The 15,411-nt window shown below is 33.6% G+C and overlaps 1 protein-coding gene across 3 annotated transcripts in view; it reads left to right on the top strand.

The window, feature by feature from the left end:
• Positions 1-15,411, top strand: part of Usp47 (ubiquitin specific peptidase 47) — a 103,938-nt gene that overhangs the window by 86,600 nt on the left and 1,927 nt on the right. For all 3 annotated transcript variants that reach the window (XM_027942261.3, XM_071616386.1, XM_071616385.1), the window contains exons 19-27: positions 1,401-1,520; positions 3,047-3,824; positions 8,796-8,971; positions 9,342-9,422; positions 10,800-10,915; positions 11,275-11,393; positions 13,334-13,464; positions 14,871-14,918; positions 15,009-15,139. In XM_027942261.3, coding sequence (XP_027798062.1) covers positions 1,401-1,520; positions 3,047-3,824; positions 8,796-8,971; positions 9,342-9,422; positions 10,800-10,915; positions 11,275-11,393; positions 13,334-13,464; positions 14,871-14,918; positions 15,009-15,139 — 1,700 coding nt within the window. The remainder of the gene's footprint in view (positions 1-1,400; positions 1,521-3,046; positions 3,825-8,795; positions 8,972-9,341; positions 9,423-10,799; positions 10,916-11,274; positions 11,394-13,333; positions 13,465-14,870; positions 14,919-15,008; positions 15,140-15,411) is intronic.

The raw sequence follows: 15,411 nt of genomic DNA, 5'->3' as shown, positions 1-15,411 counted from the left end.
AATTATTATGTTAAACACAAAACAATGACTTCTAACACTTTTGCCAAAGTAATAATATTCAGGAGACAAACAATGTTGCAAAATTATATTTTTTATGATTAAATTGCTAATAAATTCATACTGTGTTAATATAATTGCTCTTCATTTAAACAATACAAATGCTAGATGTAAAGAATTTCAGTTTAGTCTGGAATATAAGCATTCACATAGGATACAGACACACACACATAATGTACTGATTCCTTCCCTGATGAAGCTAATAATCTTGTTAAGGAAAAATATGTTTAAGAAATAAATGTAGCACTGTGTGGTCACGCAGCCTGTGATCCTAGCAGCTCCGGAGGCTGAGGCAGGAAGATCGCAAGTTCGAAGTCAGCCTCAGCAATTTAGTGAAGTAACTCAGTGAGACCCTATCTCTAAATAAAATACAAAAAAGGGCTGGAGATGTGGTCAGTGGTTAAGTGCCCCCGGATTCAATCCCCAGTGCCAACAAAAAAAAAAAGAAGAAGAAGAAGAGGAGGAGGAAAAAAAATGTAGTCATAGGACATTGTGCTAGCAAATATCATTTGTTTTTGTTTTTGTTTTCTAATAGTGAGGATTGTATACAGGGGTGTATTACCACTGAGCAACACCCCCAATCCTTTTTAATTTTTACTTTGAGACAGGGACTCACTAAATTGCTGAGACTGGTCTATAACTTGTGATCTTTCTACCTCACCTGCTGGAATTACAGGTGTATGCCACTGTACCCCACATAAATATACTGTTTCAAAGTATAGTGAAGCTGCCTGAGAATTTGATGTTCATAGCTGACACCATTAGTTGTATTGAAAACAAATTGTTTTTAAATAAATTATTTTATTTGCTCATTTTATCTGAAATTGTTAAAATTACTGCAAAAATTAAGGATGTGGAATTTCAGAATAACTTAGTATTAATCCCATTTTCAACAGATTAAAACTGATTTAGTAAAAGCATCAACAATTTATTTACAATATATAGCAGGGTCTATCAAAAAACTAAGATGTTTTAACTGTTGGTTTGACATCAATTCTCAAAGTCAATTACTCACTGCCTTTAGAATCATATCACCTCCTCTACATGCTGTGTGAGAGCATGTAGAGGAGGTGATATGATTTCAGTACTTTTCTTTAGCAAAAAAATCCTACCTTTAAAATAGTTTCAGAGCATACATTTACAAGAGATACTTTGTTTTTCTAATTCATATCTTAATTAATGGATATAACTAGTAATTTTTTCCTTAGATTCTCCAAAAATTTTAAAACCTCTGCCAAAATTATTTTTCTCTTTATTTTCTCTCTGATATTTTAAAGAACTTTCTACTTCAAGCAGAAGTACTTTTGAAAGAGTACTTTTTTATGAAATTACTTTCATTGTAGGCCATCCATTTACCTGCTGAGACCATGAGAATAGTACTGGAACGCTGCTATAATGATTTGCGTCTTCTCAGTGTACCCAGTAAAACCCTGAAAGCTGAAGGTTTTTTTAGAAGTAACAAGGTATGTCCTTTTTTATCTTTATTACTGTTTTCTTTGCTGATAATAAGTGAAATGAAGTTCCATGTTATACACTTGGCCTCCCGAGCTGTCCACCATGTGTCTGGACCTGACCTTTATAATTTGCACTTCCTCCCAATAATTACCTTCCTTAGTAGTCAGGTTCAATCAGGCTTCTTTCTCTCCTTTGAATTGATTCTTTCTGTGTGTGTCTCCTGTTTGTGTGCACCACCACCTGGAGTGTTATTTCTTCTCTCTCTACATTTGTTTTTCAAGCCTCAGATTAGTCCTGCCTCTTTGGTGAAGGCTTAATGAATGAATCTACTTATAATGATTATGTCTTCTCAATTTTGTTCATCCTTGGCTTCTCCCCAAAAGATAGTTCTTTATACTGAAAGCCAAAGGGAAGCCTACTATACAGAATATTATCATTTTGGATTTATCACATTTTCCAGTCTCATTCATCTTAGTGCATCTTAAGTCTTATATCTCATTTAATCATTTTCAGTATTTTTAAAATGTTATTTTCATTCACCTATATCCTAATACTTTTCTGTGTGTCGTTTTTTAAAAATACATTATCTAATAGTTCTGATTTGTATCATTTATTAGTTAATAATAGTGTTATTTTATGCAAAAATAATGCTGTTAATAGTGCCAATTTTGTGTATGTGCATTTCCTTTCTTTAAACTTTTTGTTATGGAAAATTTCAAACATACACAGAAGCAGAGAGACTATAGAGTAATGCCCTTCCATGTCCCCATCACCCACCTTCTACAGTTATCAACTCTTGTTTCATATGTATTTAACTACTCACTTCCTCCAAATTATTTGAAAAATATCCTCTGCATCATCTCGTTTCATCTATTAATAATGTGAACATGTATCTCTCTGGGGTGAGCTCTCTTTTTAAAAAGTAGCTGTTATTTTAAAAAATAAGTATAATTATATACCTAAAAAAATCTAAATGTTTTGAACAATATCTAGACCATATTCCAATTTCTGTGACTATCTTAAAAAACTTTTTTTCAAATAAACGGAAGTATGGGGAAGCAAAGTTCATAATATATTTCTTAAGACATAATGTATTTCTTAAGCTATAGTATTTCTTGTGTTGTTTATGTTTGTTTGCTTCCTTGCGCTTTATTTGTTGTAAAACCAGATCATTTACTTATTAATGTCTTTAAAATTTGGATTTATTTATATTCCTTTATTCATGCTCAACTTTAGCTTCCTAAAAGGCAGCATGTATAATATAAAACTTTTTTATAAATGAGCAGTCCAGTAAAGAAAGTGTATGTGTTTGTGTCTGTCCATATCTGCCCATCTTGGCATAGTTTTATGGCTAATTGCAAAGACTGATGAGCTTAATATTTCTTTTAGTCTCCAAAACAATGCAGTATCCTTTGGAAACACTATCATCACAATTTTATGATTTATTATGCACAGCCTTATATTGATGTTATTCTAATGATGAATAAAAATATCACTAACAAACTACATTGTAACTCTTTAACTTACTATTTAGGTGTTTGTTGAAAGTTCCGAGACTTTGGATTACCAGATGGCCTTTACAGACTCTCATTTATGGAAACTCCTGGATCGACATGCAAATACAATTCGGTTATTTGTTTTGCTACCTGAACAATCCCCAGGATCTTATTCCAAAAGGACAGCATACCAGAAAGCTGGAGGTGATTCTGGTAATGTGGATGAAGATTGTGAAAGAGTCACAGGACCTGTAGGGAGCCTAAAGTCTGTGGAAGCTATTCTGGAAGAAAGCACTGAAAAACTCAAAAGCTTATCGCTGCAACAACAGCAGGATGGAGATAATGGGGACAGCAGCAAAAGTACTGAAACAAGTGACTTTGAAAACATTGAATCACCTCTAAATGAGAGGGACTCTTCAGCATCAGTGGATAATAGAGAACTTGAACAGCACATTCAGACTTCTGACCCAGAAAATTTTCAGTCTGAAGAACGATCAGACTCGGATGTGAATAATGACAGGAGTACGAGTTCAGTGGACAGTGATATTCTTAGCTCCAGTCATAGCAGTGATACTTTGTGCAATGCAGATAATGCTCAGATCCCTTTGGCCAATGGACTTGACTCTCACAGTATCACAAGTAGCAGAAGAACTAAAGCAAATGAAGGGAAAAAAGAGACATGGGATACAGCAGAAGAAGACTCTGGAACTGATAGTGAATATGATGAGAGTGGCAAGAGTAGGGGAGAAATGCAGTACATGTATTTCAAAGCAGACCCCTATGCTGCAGATGAAGGCTCTGGGGAAGGACATAAATGTATGTACTTCAAAAGGAAATGGTTCTTTGAAACAGCATCAACTTTTTCCTCATTACAATTTTTAGTTGAGAACTGGTGACCAGCTGGTTAATCAATACGTTAGTCAATAGTTATGTCAAATTTTGTGAAATTGTTTTTTTAAAAAAAGATAATTCAATATTAGGAAAGAATAATGATAAAAATACCAAGTTTAAAAAAAAAATGAGGAATAGTTAAAAAAATAAATGACCCTCCCCCTCAATTAAAAAAAGCCCAGATAACTTTAGAAAATTTGATATTCAATGCCCAGATTTTTTAATTTATTTATTTAGGTACTGGGGATTGAACCCAGGGGCACTTAACCACTAAATCACATCCCAGCTCTTTTTATTGTTTATTTTGAGACAGGGCCTCATTAAGTTGCTTTTGTTGAGGCTAGCTCTGAATTCAAGATCCTCCTGCCTTAGCCTCCCAAGCTACTGGGGTTTCAGGTGAGCACCACTGCACCTGGCCCCAAGAAAACTTTTTATTTGTGCATTCTCTCTGTTCCCATTGCAATCAAGGACAACTTTTCCTCACCCCTAAAAATCCATAATTAACAGGAAAGTCAGACTTCAGGCAGGGTACAAACTAGAAGCTCTAAATTGTATAAATCTCAAAAAGATGAAAGAGATGTGCCAGTGTGGGGGTGTGAGACAAGCAGTAACAACACAAACATACAAATATGTAACATTCTGTGAGTTTTTTTTAAAAAAAAGAACATTTGAAAAGAACTTTAATGAAACCTCATTCTAAAACTAGCCAAAGAATTAGCAACACAATGAAGTTCAAAATATAATTTTTTTCAAATGTAAAAGAGAAATATTTGAAAAACCAAATTAATGAAACAAATATGACCCCTTATATTTTGAGCTTTGAGAATGCTTATTTTCTCTTAAAGCTTCTCTGAAATTAATAAGACTTTGATATCTTTTTTTGACAAATAAGAAAACTGAAGCTCTCAGAGGATGGATAATTTGCTTAAAAGTACATATAGTTAGTGAATAGTGGTACTATTATTAGAATATAAGGCTTCTAATTGAATGCACATGCTTTTACCTTTGGCAGAAAACCCTGCTTTTATATCTATCCATTCTCCCACCCCATTAGTTATTTCCTGAATCCGTTCTAGATACCTGCATAGCTATTGGAAGTAAAGACAATTAAGATGTAGCTTTATGCTGCATCTACCAGGGAAGAGGAGATGTACAACCAAAAAAAAAAAAGTTAGTGCTATGATTATTGAAGTCTCAGAATTCTGTCTTTTAGAAGAAAGTTGTAGAAATTATGAAATCAGTACTAAACGTATATAAATTCGTGCTTTTGGCTATGTATTTCCAAGTAATAATCATAAGACTTCCATACATATATCTTACAGAGAGTCAGGTGTGGGAATGTGGATTAGTCACCCAAAATGGAGATAAAAATCATATTATATAATGCTTTAAGCTTCTATGGAGCTTTTACCTAGGCTGCTCAGCATTATTTCATTTTAGTTCTCTTAACATAAAATTATTATCATTAGTTAGTTTTCACTGGTGAAGTAACTGGCTCAAACAAGTTAAAATATTTTGCTTGAGTCACACCATAACTGCTGTCACTGTTATTTTTCTTACATCATAGTAATGAAAAAATAGCTACTCTGCTTCCTTAGCATAGTGAATCCATCAAAGATCTGGGAAAATTAAAAGTAGCTCCTCTTTAGGAAAAGATTGTTCTTTTAAGTGGTCTGTTTTAGAATGATGTGCAGAAAATTTGGATGATTGTCTTAACCTTAGGAATTCTTTCAGTTGGAAATACTTATTGTTTGAAAAATCTCATTTCTATCATAGGATAGTAAATAAACCTTTTTTTTTTTTTTTTTCTTATACTAGGGATTGAACCCAGAGGCACCTTACCACTGAGCTATATCCTCAGTGATTTTTATCTTTTATTTTGAAGCAGAGTCTTGCTAAATTGCCAAGGCTGGCCTCAAACTTGCAATCCTCCTGCCTCAGTCTCCCATAGTTGCTAGGATTGGTGTGTGCTATTGTGTCCAGTTGATAAACTCTTTTAAAAGGAACATTGCTGGCTATTTTATCCTTTTTGGAAATTCGTACTAGGCTAATTTACTGGTATTCACTGAAATAATAAATATAATGAAGAGAAACCATCTGCTACAGTTTACATAGGCTTTCAGAAACCATACACAAGGTTTATTTAGATCTACTCAGAGTACAGCAAAGTTAGCTAGTCAAAGTCAAGTCTAATATATAAAGAGGACCCAGGAAATCAATCAGGAATATGCCTTTTTGTGTTTAGAAACTCGTTCAGAGAAAGGGGAAGAGAGATAATAAACAGGAGCCAGGTTTTTCAGGAGTAGGTACTAAGAACAGTTCATCACAGTTCCTCAGTGATCTCAAAGTAGGTACCTAGGAACACAAGTGAGCAGCGAGTAAGTGACAAAATGGCCAAGTATAACAGGTAAACAAAGAACCTGATACCTGAAGAGTGACATGTTGTATGCAATATAGGCATTTCACTTAGGAAATAATTGAACTGGTCATTGTCAGTTATGACCCAGGAATTGTTTAGGGAGATTCTATAGATGATTCTGTGGAAATACTTTACTCATGGGATCTAGTTATAGTTTCTAGGACCCTATATATAAACAGGAGGGCCAAGGTAATAAATTGTAGTGCGTTTGTACTGAAATATTTATGTACGGTTTTTCCTCATACAAGAAATACATATTTTTTAAAAAAGAAAAACCCTGAAGATATTTTGAGATTGTGTTATAAAGAGACTGAATTCTCCACAGTCTTTTTTAGAGATAGACAAAAAGTGGTATCATGGTCATCTCTAAAACTGAAATAATTAAGCCAATAAATTAACAATTCTTTGCCAGGACTGTGCTAAGCAATTTATCTGTATTGACCCACCTGAGATATATAAATACTATAATGTCCATAATAGAGTAGATCTACTCAGAGTATAGGAAAGTTAGCTAGTCAAAATCAGACTTATATATAAAGAGGACCCAGGAAATCATTCAGGCCAGGACTTTTAATCTTTTGTTCCTACTCACCATTTTGAATGATTTTCAATAAAAAAAAATTCTATCTTCCTATATATACAATATTACTAGAAGTTAAAAGGGAAACCAAAATGGCAGTGTTATTTTGTACTTGAATAATGCTGTACTTGTCATAACAATAATATGTGAAACTGGTGTTATGATTCTGTGGGAAAACTGAGATTCTGAGAGATTAGATACCCTACCTACAGCCATGTATAGGACTAAAGTGACAAAACAGATCTAGCCATAGATTTGGCACTGGGAATTGAACTGAGGGGTGCTTAATCACGGAGCCACAACCCCAGCCCTTTCTTTTTTTTTTATTTTGAGACAGGTTCTCACTAAATTCCTTAAGCCCTCACCAAGTTGCTGAGGCTGGCCTTGAACCTGTGATCTTCCTGTTTCAGCCTCCCAAGTCCCTGGGATTATAGGTATGTGCCACCACGCCTGGCTAGCCATAGACTTTTGATTTCTCATCAAGTAATTTTTCTGTTATCATCTACCCTCAAACTGGCTATCAGAAGCTTGCTGGCCAAAAGCTAGATTATTAATGTTTATGGGCACTCCCTAAAGTTTAGAAGTTGACATTTTAAACAACCTAAAAGAAATGGCTGCCTCATAAGATACATGATAGCTGGGCATGGTGGTGCACATCTGTAATCCCAATTTACTCAAGAGGCTGAGGATCACAGGTTTGAGCCCAGCCTGATCACCTTAGTGAGACTTTGCTCAATGGTAGAATGCCCCTAGATTCAATCCCTACTACAGAAAAAAGGGATATAGTAAACAAAGTTCATCACATTTATATTTTCTTCAGATTTGTAGTCATTACATTGTCTATAATGTAACTATATCTTAAAACCAAGAAAAGAGTTAGTGAAAAATTTGAAAAATCCATTAAAAAAAAATTCATATATCTGGGTTGGGATGACCTGAGAATGTAAACCTGGAGTGTTCTTAGATTCTCATCCTTTACCCTTATCCTAGATTTTGTAAAAAAACATGACCTACAATCAGGGGAGTCTCAGGGATGTAGAAGGACCATGGACCTGAGGCAGCATGGCAGTTCCTGTACTTAGCACTGAAAATGAGACAGCTAAGTTAAGTTTTTGTTAGAATATGAGGACCAGGATAAATAGAACATTCTAGAAATAGCCTCATGAGTAGCTTATAAAATAAGGTACAAAAGATTGAAATGAATCAAAGATTAACGTATTATAATGCCAAAGAGCTTGAGTTTAAGCCCAGGGGAAGTGGGAGTTTCTGGTCCACTTAAATTCAGTTCTCTTGCAGTCCAAATACATGGTTAATACGCTAGTCTTGAATTTTTTTTTTCTGGTAGAAATGCCAGAGCTAGATAATATTTTAACAGTTTTGTAGGTATTTGCTGTATTCCTGGCACTCTGCTAAAAGCATGATAAATGAACAGTATCAAAATCACAGTACACCATGAGGCAGATACTAATATTATCTCCTTTTTTTTCCCACAAAGAAACAAAGGTACAAATGCCCATGACCTGCTCCATGTCCTATAGCTAGTAAGCAGAGGAGTCAGGTGGAACCCAGTCAGAGTCTACATTATTACTGTGTAGAGCTTGAAATGTGTGTATTTTAAAAGAATCCCTGTAGTTTGGTTTTGAAATTCAGCAATACAAATAAGTAAATAAGCACTTAAATTATCTCAGAACAGTTAAAGCTGCCATATATTATCATATATTATCATATATTCAGTGTCCTTGTTTGTCTTCATCCAATACAGTATATTATCTAAAAGTCTAAGAAATACTTTTTTCTGCTTACTATATAAAAAGAAATTTATGATCTGTTTCATATACTCAAAGAGGTTTATTTTACATTTTTGTTCCTTTTTTGTTTTGTTTTGTTTTGTGCTTAGGGTTGATGGTACATGTTGATAAAAGAATTACTCTGGCAGCTTTCAAACAACATTTAGAGCCCTTTGTTGGAGTTTTGTCATCTCACTTCAAGGTCTTTCGAGTGTATGCCAGCAATCAAGAATTTGAGAGCGTCCGACTGAATGAAACACTTTCATCATTTTCAGATGACAATAAGGTTGATTAATCATTGAATAATTAGATCTGTTTTAAATGATAGATTTGAGAACACCTTGCACTACTTCCTAGTAAGGTGGAGTAGATACCTTAAAAGAATGGTTTTTCTTTGATGTTTATTTGGGGTGTTTTGATTATTGATATTCTTTATTCATCCATCAAATAGTTGTTAAATGTTAACTTTGCATCAGTTAGTGTTCCAGGTCCTGGGCATTCAGAGGTAAAAGATATACCTTTTCTCAAAGAGCCCATAGCTTAGGGACTTTTGGAAAACAGAACTTGAACAATGAAGTGAGAATGGGTTATCTTTCTGCTGAGACAGTGTATGTTAAAAAAAAAAAAAAAATTGTTTTTTTTTTTTTAATTTATAGATTACAATTAGACTGGGGAGAGCACTTAAAAAAGGAGAATACAGAGTTAAAGTGTACCAGCTTTTAGTCAATGAACAAGAGGTGAGTGATGCATCAAAGAATGGTTATTTTTTATAGTTACTGAAAATATAATAATGATCAGTCATTTCTTTTTAAGATTTTAGTTTTGCAGATCATATTGTCTCTGTTGCATCTACTGAAGTCTGCCATTGTAGCACAAAAGTAGTCAGAGATGATAATATGTAAACTAATACAAAAGACTAATTTTAATAAAATTCCATTTATAAAAACAGTGGTGAATTTGACTCTCAGGTCATTATCATCACCTTGCTCTAAAATGTCACTATAGTGCAGGAGTGAGGCAAAAATTTTCCTGTCTTTAAAAATAAGTTTGTTTATGCTTGCTTTCTTGGAATGATCATAAAATGTACAGATGAATAGCAGCTCACATGTAAAATCTATAGAGACTTTTTATGTCCAGAGTCATTTTAATATGTAACAAGTATTTATGTAGTATTTACTATTTGTTCTCCAAGTGCTTCTAAAAGCTAACTCATTTAATCCTTATAAGTTAACTTCATGATATAAGTGCTATTTATTATTTCCATTTTATAGGCAAAGAAACTGTGTCACAGAGAACTTAAGGATCTTATTAATGGTCACACAATTTGTAAATGGTGGTATTAAGATTCTAAGCAAGCTGGTTTTTAGGGAGTAATCAATAAAATATTTAGTTCCTGTGATGTAAAAGACTTGTGGCTAATACCCAAAAGAATAAGACAAAGATCCTATTTTCAGGATGTTTATAACGTCTTATTGAGAATGTAGACAAACTGTAAATTTTTCATAAAATGCCTTTGTTCATTCGGCAAATACTTCATCAAACACGTTTCATATTTCTTATTTGTGACCCATTATGGTCATTTTGACTTACATTTCTTATGAATTTGGGGTTTGTGGATCTATGTTTCTTTTCAGACTATTAAGTAATGTGCTCATAGATTTAGTATGCATTTCCCTCATTTTAGTCCATTAAAGTGTTTCCTTTTATCATCAAAATCGCAATCATTTGAGCTAGGGATGTTGCTCAGTGGTAGAGTGCTTGCTTAGATTAGCATGCCTAAGGCCCCAAGTTCAATCCCTATGGCTGCAAAAAAGAAAAAGAAAATTGTGATCATTTTATTACAAGAAGGAAAATGTGAGTGCATTATTCTAGTTAATCTTCACAGTGACTCAGTGAGAAAGATACATTCCCAACTTAAATGAGAAAACTGAGGTACAGAGTACAGAGACAAGAAAGCTGAGCTGGTAAGTCTGGAGCTAAGATTTGAAACTAGGAAAATAAGACTCTTAAACTCAGGCCCTTCACATATCATTAAAAAATACAAATAAAATGTCACCATAATCCTTATCTTAATGTATAATTCAAGCTGTAATTATTTATGTTTATATTCCCAGCCATGCAAGTTTCTGCTAGATGCTGTGTTTGCTAAAGGAATGACTGTGCGGCAATCAAAAGAGGAATTAATTCCTCAACTCAGGGAGCAGTGTGGTTTAGAACTCAGTATTGACAGGTAAAGCAAAATTACAGTGTTATCAGCAGTTTGAAGAAAGGTGGTTGTATGGTCAGTTGATATAGACTGGTTTGATTTTCTAAATTTGGAAGAATTAAAAATTCTTGTGCTCTTCAGAATTTTAATAGTATTAAATAGCAGATTAGTAGTATTAAGCAAGAATATTAGAATTCTGTTTGAATTTCTTGTGAAGGATATTAAATTTGAAGTACTGGGAGCATTTCTTTACATTTTTCCCAGATTTAATGAATAGCCATTTTACTTTATTTGAACATAGTTTTCTTTTGTGTCAGATTAACATTGTTTTTTTAAGCTAAGAATTTAAAATTATACTAGTTTTAAATATGTTATGTTTGTAGGTTTCGTCTAAGGAAGAAAACATGGAAGAATCCTGGCACTGTCTTTTTGGATTATCATATTTATGAAGAAGATATTAATATTTCCAGCAACTGGGAAGTTTTCCTTGAAGTTCTTGATGGTATTAGCAATATTTTTGTGGGGAAAAGTATTAGAAATACCCTAAAACTAATAGAAGCCTACACTTTTTAATCAAATAATGAGTTATCAGGGATCTAATATGCCATATTACAGATTGATGCAATGCCTGCTTCTGTCCCATTACTGAGAGTTTTATTTACTGTCCCTGAGTTCTAGTATAATTGCTTCAGTTAATTTTAGAGAACATGTCTTTTACCTTTCTTCTTTCTCTTCTTTCTCTTGATACCATTTTCCTTTTAAATATTTCTTCTTTTTTCTACTTTGAGATCACTAATTCTCTCTTTTTGAAAGTACATTGTATAGCAAATTCTGCTAATATTTTCTTAGCCTTGTTTATTATTTTATTTCTTTTTTCATTATGGCTTATTTTGTATTGAGGATATGGTACTGATAATATAGCAAAGATTTTGAGGTTAAGGACTTAAATTAGTTACCTAGGCGGCCATTACAAAATACCACAAACTGAGTGGCTTAAACAATAGCAATTTATTATTTCACAGTTCTAGAGGCTTGAAGTCAGAGGTCTAGATGTTGGCAGATCAGTTCCTTAAAGTCTTGTAAGGGAGAACCTATTCTATTCCCTCCTCTAGCTTCTGGAGGTTTGTTGGCATTTCTTAGCTTATAGTTGTAGTACCTCAGGTGTCTGCCCTCATCTAAACATGGTGCTCTTCCTGTAGGCGTGTCTGTACCTAAGTTTCCCCCTAATGACCTCATTTTAACTTGATTTCCACTCTAAAGACCCTATTTCCAAATAAAGTTGCATTCTGAGTTACTTGGGATTTGTACTTCATATCTTTTGAGGATGAAACAACCCATAACAGTAACCTCTTGATTTACTGTCAGCATTATGACATTTAAAATATTAATTCTGGATATTTTATGTAAGATTATAATAGTCTTATAGAGAGTTCAATAGTACAAACATCTCCCCTCTTTAGAGGCTGTTTCAATTCTAATTTGGTTTAAATATAAATAGTTGAAATTCTGATTAGTTGAAAAGTTAACTGGAGAGGGAAAGAACTTCTGGGCATCATTTTGTGTGGGCAAGTGTTCCAGATTGCAGATTCCTTCTCTGAGTATTGGGGCCTTAGAGAATAACCACTGTGACTGGGCAGGGACCATGAAGAAAATAAAAATCACACTTGGAAGGAAAGATTAAGTATAATGTATTGGCAAAGATGGTTAGATATCTCTAGTACTCGATTGTGGGTGCCAGCATCAATATCACTTAAGTATATATTTATCATTAAAATAGTTGAATAAAAATAAGTCATGTAATTAAATCCAAGAAACATTTACTCAACTGTATCCACCAGATTCTGCTAATTCCTGGTGCTACAAAAATGAGTAAGAGTCAGAGATTGCCTATTACCTGCAATGTGATCCATGGGAGAATTAAGAACTACAGACCAGTCATTCTAAAATAATAGGTACTAAGGGTCGAAATCAATGGGATTTGCTTTTGTATATACCAGAGAAGCAAGTGACATTGACTTGGACTTTAAAGAATCGAAAAATTTGGGAGTTCATGAAAAGAGAAGAAATAACTGACATGAAAAAAAAAGGAAGGATAAAGTAAACATGACTTGATTATGATTTCAGGTTGGGGTAATAGCCATTAGAGAAGCAAACACTGAAGATCCAGAGGAGAGAGTAATTGGTAAAGCAGCATCCAACAGGAGTCAGGAGGGAGTACTGGCTGAAGGATGGCTTATAAAAGAAAGCAGTCGTCTTTGAAGAATAGAAAGAAGAGAATAAACATTTCATTCTTAACTCCTTGGGATAATTGGTTTTTTCATGTCTACTTTAAAGAATAGCACTTGAAGTAAATCTTTTTGTTTAGTCAGGAACTATAGGGAAAGTCAAAATATGAACCTTTAGGGAAAATAGAATGATGGGCATGATCTTGCATGTTCTTAGGGGTAGAGAAGATGAAGTCCATGTCGCAGCTTGCTGTTCTGTCACGACGGTGGAGGCCTTCAGAGATGAAATTGGATCCCTTCCAGGAGGTTGTGTTGGAGAGCAATAGTGTTGATGAGTTGCGAGAGAAGGTAAGTTCATTTTAAACAAAATGAACTAATATCCATTTCTCTTCCACTGCTAACAAGACAGGCCGGTAAGCTAGAAAGTGAATACCAAACATTATTGGCACAGCCTTCATTGGTCTCTGTTACTTCTGGTTGTTCCTTAGAGCTCCTGAGGTTTTCAAAATTGCTTTGGCTCTTATTCATCTAGAAGTGGACCTTCACTTTCTGTTACTTGAAGCAGTTTTCTTAAGTAATTAGAATTAGTTACAAGTTAGTAGATTGCTGTAAGTCTAAAAGGAAAAAAAATAGAATTGAAAAATGAATTCAAATGAAGGTCTGTTTTGCACTTTAAGATGAGAACTGTAAGAATTTAAGGGGAAAGGGAAAATTACTCTATCAGTAGTACCAGTACAAAGCTTTTTTTTTTTTTTTTTTCCCTCTTTGTTCTCTTTTTTTCTTTTGGATGCTGGGGATTGAGCCCAGAGCCTCACACATGCTAGTCAGGCACTCTGCCACTGAGCCACATCCCCTAGTCTTACAAAGGCATTTGGATAAATATTTATTTTCATACTTCATACCAGACACAAGAATAAATTCTAAATGCATTAAATGTATATAAGAAAGTAAAATGATAAAGGTACTGGATCACAATATTAAAAATATGTATATAATCCTGAAAAAAGATGTTTGTAAGCATAATGCCAAAAGCCAAAGAAAGAAAGGAAATACTACATACAAGCTTAAATTATCTGTAGAGCCAAAACCGGGTATTTAAAAAACTATATATAAGCAAAGATAAAAGAGAAGAAAATTATGTAAACCTATATGTAACAAGTTGTCCATAATAAAGATGGACAGCCTAATTTTAAAAATAGGCTAAGAACATGAATAGATGAACAGGCAATTCATAGAAGAAATACAAATTAAAATAATACCATTATGTTTCATCTCAATGCGAAGATTTAGAAAATTAAAAAATACCTGGAGTTGTCAAGGTTTCGGGGGAAATGGGCAATATCAAATGCCTCTGATAAATATTCAAATTCAGAGTCTTTTTAGGGTCAAATTCCACATCTTAAGAATTAGATCTGTGAAGTTATATAAAATTATACTTATGTAAAATTGTACTTATAGAAATATTTATGAATATAATTTTATGCATTGTAGAAATGTGTGAGTAGATTTATGTACGTGTGGAAGACCTGGAAGGAATGTATTAACTTGATGTTTGTTGGGCTTAGCATTTGCATGGTGGCCGGAGGAGAGAATTGCACTTTCTGCTTTTTCTTCTAATTTATTACATCAGCATATTATTATTATTATTTTTTTTTTGGTGGAAGGGGAGGATCAAGCAATTTGTGGGATAAAAGGAAAATAATTTCGAAGTTTATGTTTTAAAATTAACTTATATAAGACCTTTTCTTTTACAGCTAAGTGAAATCAGTGGGATTCCTTTGGAAGATATTGAATTTGCCAAGGTAAAGGCCTGAGAGTGTTAAATCTGTGTATTAATGCACAACAAACATGGCTATAGGCGTGATCTATGCATTCATTTTTTTTCTCCTTAGGGCAGAGGAACTTTTCCCTGTGATATTTCTGTCCTTGATATTCATCAGGATTTGGACTGGAACCCTAAAGTTTCTACCCTGAATGTCTGGCCTCTTTATATCTGTGATGATGGTGCCGTCATATTTTATAGGTAATATTCCAGTATTTTTGTTGCTTGTTCTTGTAATGATAAACTGTTTTTAGCATGCATGAATATCTTGTTTACCATAAATTTACTGTTATTTTGATAGAGAATAGTACTAACCAGTAGAAATGCAGTGAATGTCACACATTATAATTTGAAGTTTTCTAGTAGACACATTAAAAATAGTAAAAAGAAATAGGCAAAATTAATCTAATACTTATCATCCAATTTATCCAAAACTATTATCATTACATCATGCCACCAGTACAAAAAATGAT

The sequence above is a fragment of the Marmota flaviventris genome, chromosome 9 (assembly GCF_047511675.1).
Source record: "Marmota flaviventris isolate mMarFla1 chromosome 9, mMarFla1.hap1, whole genome shotgun sequence".
Taxonomy (NCBI): Eukaryota; Metazoa; Chordata; class Mammalia; order Rodentia; family Sciuridae; genus Marmota; species Marmota flaviventris.
The sequence above is the reverse complement of the archived record's forward strand: the minus strand, read 5'-3'. Positions and strand labels throughout refer to the sequence as shown.